The sequence below is a fragment of the Eschscholzia californica genome, unplaced genomic scaffold, assembly GCF_041429995.1.
Source record: "Eschscholzia californica isolate CP2 unplaced genomic scaffold, dmEscCali1.0.p SCAF_3, whole genome shotgun sequence".
NCBI lineage: Eukaryota > Viridiplantae > Streptophyta > Magnoliopsida > Ranunculales > Papaveraceae > Eschscholzia > Eschscholzia californica.
This window is the reverse complement of record NW_028238420.1, coordinates 7,021,388-7,033,115: the sequence shown is the minus strand read 5'-3', so window position 1 is coordinate 7,033,115 and position 11,728 is coordinate 7,021,388. Positions and strand designations below refer to the sequence as shown.

General features: G+C 39.1%; 1 protein-coding gene across 1 annotated transcript; it reads left to right on the top strand.

The window, feature by feature from the left end:
- The first annotated feature begins 1,387 nt into the window (after positions 1-1,387).
- On the top strand, positions 1,388-10,874 carry TGH (SWAP (Suppressor-of-White-APricot)/surp domain-containing protein). Its single transcript, XM_086664875.1, has 16 exons — positions 1,388-1,835; positions 1,949-2,039; positions 2,125-2,219; positions 2,592-2,695; positions 3,184-3,245; positions 3,344-3,418; positions 4,227-4,360; positions 6,411-6,486; positions 6,604-6,690; positions 6,808-6,885; positions 7,376-7,538; positions 8,019-8,508; positions 8,651-8,926; positions 9,027-9,152; positions 9,295-9,513; positions 9,636-10,874. Exons 1-16 carry the CDS (start codon positions 1,701-1,703, stop codon positions 10,506-10,508), a joined length of 3,084 nt encoding a protein of 1,027 aa, XP_086521001.1. The 5' UTR covers positions 1,388-1,700; the 3' UTR covers positions 10,509-10,874.
- Positions 10,875-11,728: the final 854 nt, after the last annotated feature.

The following is an 11,728-nucleotide window of genomic DNA, read 5'->3' as shown; positions in this document are numbered from 1 at the left end:
GTTAAAGATAGAAGAAGAAGACGAGTTAAATAAATTAGGTGGTCCAAAGTGCAATACTGATTATATAAGGGTAGATTGGGAATTGCTTAAAGTATAACTATAAGGACGGAATATTCCCGTGTGATTCCGTCAAAAGGGAGTCCAAAGTACAACACTCAAAAAAGGGAGTCCAAACAACAAGTCAATTATACGAAAAGGGGTCTAAACAACAAATCTCTCTAAGTGGTAGGTACACTAGAAGTAGGGGTGGGATTTTGGTCCGGAAACCCGAAATCCGCCCACGACCGCCCGAGTCCGAAGCGTCTGTGACCGTCCGTTGCCCGAATCGGTCCGTACCCGCCCGACCGAAAGAGCTTAAGCGGACGGACGCGGGCATAGGTCCTTACCCGGTGGTCCGACCGAATCCGCCCGCTTATATTGTCCGCCCGACCGAATCCGTCCATACACGTTTGTTTATCCCACTCGTTATACCCGCCCGCCTATATGATTGATTTTAAGTCTTTAGATTTGTAAGGCTAGCTACAACCGTTAGATTTCAAGAGTAAAAATATATAACCCTAGAAATCACTTTTCTTAATCTTATCTTCACCTCTCTACTTCTCTAGTCTCTCTCTCCTCCAAAATCTCAATATCTCATCAGTAACCCTTGAACCCGCAATACACCGTAGAACCCACAATGCACCGATCGTAATCCATGTGAAGAAGCATATAACCGATCGTAATCCATGACAAATCTCAATGATTATCTTTTAATTTTGTATTCATGTACTTTTTGGAATTGTAAAGTGGGAGTTTAGAAAGTTGTATTTAGTTACTAAACAACTTTAATTTCGGATAATTTTTTTATTTTTTCATTAGTAACCGGTGCCCGACCGACCGTTACCCGGTTTGTCTGACTATCAAAACGGTCACGGACGGGCACTTTGTTAGAGAAAAATCCGAAATGCCCGCCTGTTTTGTCCGGATGTCCGAATGGACACTTGAGACTTATGCCCGTTCCGTCCGGACCGGTTGACTTAGTGTCCGTTTCTCGCCCGTCTGAACCGATTCCCACCGTACTGGGGAGTACTAAAATACCCCAGTACACTAGGGAGTACGTTAGATAAAATCTTGGGAAAGAGTTCTCTGTTTTTTTAATCGATGTGTCAGCTCAGGTTTATGTAGACCCTATTAACATGGAGGGAACAACAAAAGTCTTGAGTCTAAGAACAATGTTAAAAGACTAAAAATACCCCTATCCTCATAAGTGGTGCACTAGAGAGTACTAAAATACCCTTATCCTATTAAGTGGTGCACGAGGGAGTACTAAAATACCCGTCCTATTAAGTGGTGCACTAGGGAGTACAAAAATACCCCTATCCTTATTAAGTGGTGCACTAGGGAGTACGGGGAGCCCCTCTTCGTAAGCTAACATACGAGTTTCTTGTCCTATTAGACGGAGCACGTACGAGACACACGGTTAGGTTCGTATACTGCGTACGCCACCGTCAGTTTCCATCTGGGACCGTCCGTCTGCTTTCGTTTATACAGAACGGAACTCTAGGAGAATCGACGGTCTTCAATGCGTAAGATTGTATAGAAGCAAAATACAAGGGGTTTGTTTCATCATCTTCCTCACCAAGTCCTCTCTCTCTACTCATCTCCTACTGGTTCTCTAACTTACCTCCATATCAATCTCGTAAGCCAAAAAACTGAAAAAGATGGATTCAGATGAAGAAGATTTCGTATTCTATGGTACACCGATTCAGGCAGAAGAAGACCTAACAAGCAGGAAGAAAAAATCAGTTGCAGAAGCTGCAGGTCAACTACGAGCCGTTGTTCCATGGAAACAAGAGGTTTAATTTCTTCAAAAAAAAAAAAACAATTCCTCTATGTATTTGATTTCAATCAGAATTTTACTCGTTTGATTACTTCTATTAATTATTGATATGCACGTTTGAAATTTTAGGTTAGAGATGAAGAAGGAAGAAGGAGATTTCATGGAGCATTTACAGGAGGATTTTCAGCTGGTTATTATAATACAGTCGGATCCAAAGAAGGTATACTTGTTTGTTTCTCCTTCTTCATTGATTTTGCTTGTAGATTTGAGAATACAAGTTTTATTTATGAGACAAAATTTTGCAGGATGGACTCCACAGACTTTTACGTCGTCAAGGAAAAACCGAGCTGAAGTGAAATCACAGGATATACTTAACTTCCTAGATGACGACGAGAAAGAAGTATGATCTATTCTTTGTATTTTTTACATTGTTAAGTATTTTTATGGTTTACATTGTGTATCATCTGGTTATCGTTGTCTTTCCGCTATTAGAGTTTAGAAATTGTTTGTAATTATGAATCAAATTAGATTTTGGATTTGATCCCAGTGACAGGGTTTCGGTTTGATTGTCGTAAGAATTTAGGGTTTAGGGTGGATTTATATTGAAATGATTGAAATGGGGAACAAGTTTTGGAAGTTAATTACTTATTATGTCAAAGTGATATAGGGCATTAGGAGATGTTGTTTCGTACATGCTGCTGGTTACTTTAAATTGCAGTTTAAGTATTTGGACATGTTGTTAATCTTTATATTCGTTTTAATCAACCTTTAGGAAATGGAGGGACGATCGCTGAAACCATCTCTGCAGTTTGATACATTTGGCTTTACATCTGGTGAACTTGCTAGGAAACAAGCTGATAAAGAACAGCAGAACAGGTTTTCCCAAGATCTTTTTAGTTTTATTAGTTTCTGTAGCTATAATATTGGAATGTAGGCATAAAGCAGTGAAGCTGATAAAGAACTGATGTAGGACGTCAAGAACAGTACTAGTTTACCATGTTATCAAGGTTTGGATTAAATAAAAAAACTGTGCAAAAGAGTGTCCCACAGGAATACAGGATTCAGATCAGAAGACCAGAACCACATTCATGGCCGCCTGTGTAGGGAAAACCTCTAGTTGCCAATAAGAAATGGGATGTGACTGCTAAGTTTCAAAAAGAATAGTTTTGAGTGCTAAAATTGTAGTTTGGTTTTGCATTGACATAAGATTTCACTTGCTGGCTATGTATAAATGTTGCGCATTGTAATACGGATGTTCCGCCGTTCTTTCATTTTGCGCATGTTTGATACGAGTTTTCCTATCTTTCTCTTTGTTTACATGGATTATTTCAGCTTTTCACATCCTATTATTCCATGCTTTGCAGGCCATCAGCTATTCCTGGACTTGTTCCTGATGAAATAATTCTTCCTGTTTCAAATTCTATTGGTTTGTTTCTCTAAATGTACTAGTAATGATTTATGTCATAGACTCATACGTTATAGTTACTGTATATTATGATTCACTTTTATTTTCTTACTCAATAGGTATAAAACTGTTGCGGAAGATGGGATGGCGACATGGTCAGTCGATTAAGGATTCTCGTACAAATTCACTGTATGGTATGCTTCCCGAGTACCATTTGAATGGCACACATTCTATGCAATACTTTTCTCAATTTATATGCATATTATGTTAATTGTCCTGTTCTGTTGATCAACTGTCATGAGGAATACTTGATGCCTACTGTCAGCCATTGGTTATTTGGACGAATCACTTTTTTCATAGAATTTCTTTAGACAATCATTAGAATTTCGCATGCTGGAAGTACTTTTGCAGGATGATGGGCCTAAACTGTTGATTCTCAATAAATAAGTATCCAGCAATAGATAACTGGTTGGTTTAATTTAAATATCGGTTTCTTGTCTATGTACCATTGTTCCCTGAAGGAAATGCGATAAATTTTCCAATATCGTGTATAAGGAGCACACACGTGTCTTTAGGGTATCAGGTTACCGCTGTAGTCTCATTGGTACGCTGACAGGTCACTGTATTTAAGAATTCAGTTTCTTGTTTCTGTAGTGTTTTGATTAGATTATCACCAGATATGTTCCCCTTAAAAACTTACCCGAGGAGAAGATAATATCAAGATAGGGGACAAATGCTGAATATCTTTTCTATATGGAATAACCATCTTGACTAAGGGGATAGTCATGTACCAGAGTGTCAGTTTCTTTTATTGTTTTTATTATAGTTGTAAAATCATCACTTCAGTATCAAAAGTTTGTAAACAATATTTACTATTCATTTATTTAATATTGTTTAATAGTGTTTTTATCGATTGTGTCTGATTCAAATCCAATATTATTTATAACAACTTGATGCCAGTGTTTGAATGTACACCTAAGTAACTGTCAATCTATTCCATAGATGCACGACGAGAAGCTAGGAAAGCATTTCTGGCATTGTCCTCTGGTGATGCAAAAGAACCTCTTACTGAGGACCAAGAAGGAGTTGCGGAACCATTCACTGACAGCGATGTTTTTGCCTCCCAAAGTACACCTGTAAGTAGTTTATCCATTGGTCTTAGATGTATCTTGTAATGCACCATATTTCTTCTTTATCAGTAAGAATATAAGATATTTGTACTATTTAGTTCACTCCTATGACGCCGGTGTCCTTTGCATCTTTTTTCATTTTTCTGCATCTTAGACTCTTAAAGAAGATATACCACACGGTCATACTTAGGTTTGTGTTGCAACCATCAGTGTTTCTGTGTGTTTTTGTACTTCTGTATATGCTATGCAGTTGTGGCACTTCCAACATACTATTTGTCTTTGTTCGCAATCTCTATGAGTGTGCTGAAGGAAATAGACAAAAAAATGTGCAATTTTTTGTGGAATGGCAAATCGGATCACAAATGTCTTCACTGGGTAGCTTGGAAATATGTCAGTTCCTCAAGGGTGAGTGAGGTCTTGGGGTCAAGAAGCTGAAGACCATGAACCAAGCCCCCTTGACTAAGTGGCTATGGAGATTCGATCTAGAGACAGATAAGTTATGGAGAGAGGTTATTGGGGATAAGTACGGGAGTAAGCCGGAACTTTGGGCTCGTAAGGTTAGGAACTCATCGTACGGGTGTGGAGTTTGGAAAGGCATCCAAGGTTTCTTGAGCAAGTACCATAGCTTAACAAAGTGGGAGCTGGGTAACGGAGACAAGATTCACTTTTGGTCCGAAGTCTGGATAGGTACTGATCCGCTCAAGGACCTATTCCCCCAGGTTTTTGCGATAGCTCGGGACAAGGAGGCGACAGTAAGACAGATGTTCAACGTGGAATCGAACTCTTGGGACATTCAAACTAGAAGATCTTTGAACGACTGGGAGGTGCAACCTTATATGGACCTGTTGGCTTTGCTTCAGGAAGTTTCGTTGGGCAGCAGTAATGATAGTAGAGTGTGGAGGTTAGATGTGAAAGAGAAACTGTCGGTTAGGTACTGTTACCACCTTCTGGATTTAGGTGACCAAATCATGCATCTAACCCTCATTAAATCAATCAGGAGGCAGGCAATCCCTCCAAGAGTTGGATTTATGCTTTGGGCCACTATGCTAGAGAGGATTCCGACAGTGGATTTGTTGAGGCGCAGAGGATTTCAGATCATAAACCGGTGTATTCTTTGTAAAGCTGAGGAAGAGTCTAGTGATCACATTTTCATCCACTGTAAGGTCGCGAGTAATATTTGGTCATACTTTTTAACATCTCTCAATATCAAGTGGTGCATGCCCGGATCGGTACCTCAGCTGTTCGAGCAATGGGAAGGCATTTTGAAGCCTAAGAACAGGAAAGATATTCGGGACTTGATCCCGGCCAGCGATAGTGTGGAGCATTTGGAAGGATCGTAATAACAAAATTTTCAAAGAGGCTAATGCTAACACGAGTTTAGATGCGGACGATATAAAAGCTGTAATCTTTGGGTGGGCTAGAGGTCTACCCAAGTATCTTAATTCTTCTTTCATGGATATAATTTGTAACTGGGAGGCGTGGATGTTGCGAGAGATCCACTAGCTGCCTCCCCGATTGTATAGTTTCCTTTTCTTCTATATATTAATTCAAAGTTTCAAAAAAAAAAAAAACTTGTGGATTGTATAGGGATCAGGGGTACCGAACGAATCCCATGCCGATCCCTCGAGTCATTTTTCTATGTAATGCATGTATAAATAATATATAGTTATATATTACATAGCTTGAAAGTGAGCGATCCGAAGCCGATCTTGAGACGGTCCCGAGCCAATCACATCACGGGGGACCAAGATCATGGTTATTTGGTCCTCAGACAATCCCGTCTCAACTGCTTAGTGTATACGACAAAAGGTTCTTCTGGGTTTTGGGTGAATAATATGATTACTGATTAAGCTTGCTTCGTTGTACTTTCTCATTTGATTCCTTTGGGCAGCGTTGCTATTATCAAGCACTCATTCTATCTACTAAACTCCTGTCAACTAAATTCCTAACTGATATATGAAAGTGGTCTTGTGTTTGCTCTAGTTGAACTTCTAATATTTGCTTCAATTTTGTGAAAAGTTCAGAGTTTAAAGAAAGAATTGCCATTTCGTTGCAGGTTTTTGTTCTAAATCCAAAGCAGGACTTGCATGGTTTAGGCTTTGACCCTTTCAAGCATGCTCCTGAGTTTAGAGGTAATAAGTTTCTTTGGGCAAATCATGATTATTTGTCCAAAATCTTCCTCTCTCTGCATCGTTCTTGCTGGAATTTCAGAGGATATTTGGTCATTGGTTTGATTGTTTTTCTTTCAGAAAGTAAAAGATTACGTATATCTGGAAACCAAGAACCTGGAAACCAAAGACTTAGTTCAGTGAAAGGGAATACCTTCTCTTCAAAGTGTAAGATCTATGTCACTCTTCAAGAAGTGTTAGTATTAATAATTTATCTCGTTGTTGTACATTTAATTATTATCTTTGATACAATACTGCTGACTTAACTCGTCATCAAACCATCAGCAGGAAAAATTGGTCCTGGTTTTGGCATTGGTGCTCTTGAAGAACTTGATGTTGAAGATGAAGATGTCTATTCTTCTGGTTGGTATTGAGATTTACTATCATATTCTATATTTGTTTCTTCTAATTATATGTCCGCCGGTTGTAGTAAATAAACATGCTATTTTGGTAGAAGAGAGCACTTCTAATGTGACAAGGGGGGTAACCAGTCTTTCTACTTTGAAATCCATGACCACATCTTGTCACTCCGCTATGTTAACAACCCCCAGTTATCTTATTTCACATGGATCATGTAAGGACGACTGGACGGATACCTCATCTATTAGAAGAAAACTGTAATAGAATGTACAGAGCATTAAATTTTTCCTTTTATTGATAATACCACATTGTTGTCCAGATTGTACTGTTCCCTTTTTCTCTTCTGTACATTGCATTCAAGGAGGGTTTGATATTATTTAATTCTGGTATTTGCATTTCTTCGGTTTCAGTAGGAGTAGAACTAAAGCAGATTATGTTGTCCACTTTGTACTGTGACATTTTAATGGTCTGGTTTAATCTGCCTTCTTTTCAGGTTATAACTTTGAAGAGACTCATGTTCAAGAAATAGAAGAGCCTTCGAGGATTGAAGAGCCTTCAAAGATGCTCTTGGAATATAAGAAAAAGTCCAGCAAAACTGAGCAAGGTGTTCTGCCTGGGTTTAAAGTTGCGTCGAATTCTGACTACAAGTTAGAAAGGTAATTGCTTTGGTAATGCTATCTTTTTACTAGGCTTGCTCTATTGACATCTCACAACTGTCTATTACAACTAATTTGGAGCTACAGAAGGACACTTATGAATGGTTTCTACAATGACTTGAGATTCTCTAGTGAACTATTTTATGTGGGTTTGTAGGGTTTGAACGAGACGATTTTTCGTGAGAATTTTTTACTCTCTCTGGAGTTCCTTGTTTCATGCTTCAACTTATTCTGGGCCTTTAGTATCACCGTTGTGTTCGATGAAAGTTACCTGTTAATGAAATAACTTGGACCCTGAATTCTTTAAGTTGCAATCATGCATATATATGGTTGTAAACTTTTTTCAGTGATGCTATTATGATTGGCTCGGAGTTTATTACCGTCCCACTATCTAGAATCCAGGATGATAATTGCTCCTGATCTGTTATCTTAATTTTCTTTTGTTCAAATAGTGACACATAAATCTTTATGTTTCTACAGCTATGGTCCTCCAGTTATTCCGGATGATTTTGAACCCTATCATAAATTTTCTGGTCCACTTGAGATTGGGAGCAAGCTTTCTGGATCTCCTCCTTCTGAGGTTCCACCTCCAGAAGATAACAATCTTAGAGTGCTAATTGAGGGATTTGCGACTTTAGTTGCTCGATGTGGTAAATTATTTCAAGATCTCTCCAGAGAGAAGAATAAGCAAAATCCTCTGTTTAGTTTCCTTGACGGAGGAAAAGGCCACGATTATTATGAAAGGAAGCTATGGGAGGAGCAACAAAAGAGTAATAGTCAGACCAAGCAACAAGTGGACACAATGTCAAGGCCAAACGTTCAGAAGATGACAGCTGAGGGCCGTGGTAAGATTCTTGGTGAAAGGCCATTAGAAAGAAGCTCCAAAGAGTCCAGCTCATCTGAGACTTCTAAAGATGCCATTCAACTTCAGTTCAATCTTTCAGATACATTTACAACACCATCATCTAAGGTGAGTGGTACTTTCTCTGTCATCTACTTGCAATTTTTTTCATCATGAACTCTTTGGGAATTAAGATTATTCACTGCTTTGTTCTATTTTCTTCGCGTCTTCTTCTTTAACCTTTTCTCTTTTTCCCCTTTGGAGTATATAGATCGAGTTTCAAGAAGCAGCAAAACCTTTTAAAGAAGATCCTGAGAAGCAAAAGAGATTTGAGCAGTTTCTTAAGGAGAAGTATCATGGAGGGCTTCGCTCAACAGATTCTGCTGGAAGTAGTAATATGTCAGAAGCCAATCGTGCTCGTGAGAAGTTGGATTTCGAGGCAGCAGCTGAGGCAATTCAGAAAGGACAGGGGAAGTTGACCGCACTTTCTTCTAACCAGCAGATTTTGGCGTCTTTAAATACGCAGTTTGTATCTGGTGGACTGGAGGTAAATAGCATCACCCACATTCAACTGAACTTATATTATAGTTTGTAATTTCATGGAATCAATGATTCCTGTCTATTATACTAACTTTGAGTATATTCAGCACCCGAGTATTCCTGAAGCTGATGAACTGATGACCAAAATGAACCCTATACGGGAAGAGTATCAATGGCGTCCATCATCTCTGTTATGCAAACGTTTTGACCTTACCGATCCATACTTGGGGAAGGTACAGCACAATGTCATTGATAGTTTAGTAAACTCTTTAAGTTCAACAGTAATTGGTATATCCTGAAACACAAAGGGACAAAAGTGGGTAGTTGTCTGCTCCTCACGATTGGTTTGTTGAATATTGTACTGGTTTTTTGCAGGCACCACCATTGCCGAGAGTAAAGACACGTATAGATTCTCTTATCTCCAGACCAGATTTTGTAGAGCCCACAAAATCTGAACAACTCGCTTTTGGTAGTACCCGTTCAATTCTTGGATCTCAATATGAAGAACCGGTTATTACTGAACAAGTAACGAGCAAAGACTCTGTGGTTGAGCCTGATAATATAAATGTCGAGAGGCCCGTGGACCTGTACAAGGTACAAATTTTCTTATTTGAGTCATATAACAATCAAATTTCTTTGTTGTGCACTGCACGTTGATGGTTAAAATTAAATAATTTTTTCAGGTATTTTTTTAATAAAAATAATTCTTCTTGCAGGCTATTTTCTCAGATGATTCAGATGATGAAGCGGAAAATTCTACTCTCAACCAAGTGGAGAATACTGAAAATAAGACTGAGGTAGTGAATACGACTTTAAATCGTCTAATAGCAGGAGACTTTTTAGAGTCCTTGGGCAAGGAGCTAGGCCTTGATGTTCCACCAGAACCTCCAATCGCAGTACATAAGGTTAACAACCCTGCTGCAGAAGAAGCCATTAACACAAATTTAGATTCTAAAATCCCCCGATCATTTGATATACCTTCATCATCCTCGGTAGCTCTTAGAAAGCATTTGCCAGATCATGAACCTCCAAATGGTAATTTAAGCCGTCCAGACATCATCCAAGCAAGAACGTCTCATCACGATGAACTCAAAGAAGCTGCTGCAGGATATATTGAGAATAACTCTGACAAAGTTATGCTGGAGATGGGCTTAAAAGATAAGAATAAATCCCAGTCTAGACGAGATCGAAGTGGGAGATCACCAGAGTCTGGAAAGGGTAGAAGTAGCTCGAGACATAGACGGAGTCGTCATAGTACTCCATCATCAGAAGATGAAACTGTCAGATCACGCTCAAGAAGACACCGCAGTAGGAGCAGTACATCAAATTCTGAATCTGATGATCATTCATATCGAAGACATTCAAGGAAAGCTGAGAAAAGAAGTTCCTCTCATGGAAAAAGTGGTAGCAGTAGTAGAAAACACTCAAAGCACCGTAGCAGAAATGAAGAATCTCCCAGTAGATCTTCTCGCCATGGCTCTGGTAAGGAACATTCATCACAAAACAGGAAACGAAGTAAAAGATCGTCCGAACAAGAAAAGGATTATTCAATTTCTTCAAGATCTGACTCAAATAGAAAGCATCGATGAAGTATAGTAAATCACAAAGCTCTCTATCTATCGAAGTACTCATTCTATGATTGGATGACTGTTGTTTTCCATGCAAGGCTAGTTCGAATATTCCTTATCTCTACTACGTTCTTGAATGAAATTCTCTGGGAATAAACTGTAGATGCATCATGGTATAAACCTCAAATTCAGTGCCAGAGTCGGAGCTTGTTCAAAAGTTCAGTGATTTTCAGAGATGTAAAAATGTGCCTTGGTGAAAAATAGCTCTGTAATTTGTGATGTATTGTGAATTTCACATCCCACTTCGTTTGGGCCAAAAACTTGAATCCTCAGTTTTCTCTGCAACTCTAGTTAACTCATCAGTTAGTTTATAGTTTTTCTTTGACATATGTCACATCTTGATAATGTTATTTTTGCTTGGACTTCCTGAAAAAGAAAAACAAAAGAGAAAACGCCTTGTGGGGTCTGAGCCCACAACAAGGTTTTCTTTGTTGCGAAGGTAATAGATCCATTTCCCCGGAGAGACAGATAAGATATCCTGGCACAACGACATCTTAATAGGCACAACGACATCTTAATACAACCAGGAACGGGAAATAAAAATGCTAAGGAATCCAAAAAATTGAAAAATTGGATCTATGTCCAACGGATCACTCCTATCAACTTTGCTCGGATAATTGAGGTGGTTGACTTTCCACAACAAAGGTTAAGAGTCTTGCTCTACCACATTAGCTATGACATAAACATAAGGCTGCGGCTTTTGGGGCATCTTAAAAAATTTCGATAAAATAATCGGCTTTTATGTCTTTACCCTCTAATTCATCTATCACTTCATCTTGGGTAAATTTTTGTTTTTTGTTTTTTGCCCTCTCTCTCTCTCTCTCTCTCTCTCTCTCTTCTCTCTCCTCTCTCTCTCTCTCTCCTCTCTCTCTCTCTCTCTCTCTCCTCTCTCTCTCTCTCTCTCTCTCTCTCTCTCCCTCCTCTCTCTCTCTCTCTTCCTCTCTCTCTCTCTCTCTCTCTCTCTCTCTCTCTCTCCTCTCTCTCTCTCTCTCTCTCTCTCCTCTCTCTTCTCTCTCTCTCTCTCTCTCTCTCTCTCTCTCTCTCTCTCTCTCTCTCTCTCTCTCTCTCTCTCTCTCTCTCTCTCTCTCTCTCTCGTACAGTTCCAGCAAAGGGAAGTGTTCTCTTTTTAAATTTAAGTTTGCATTGATGTCACAACATCTTTAGACTTCAATCGAATTTCT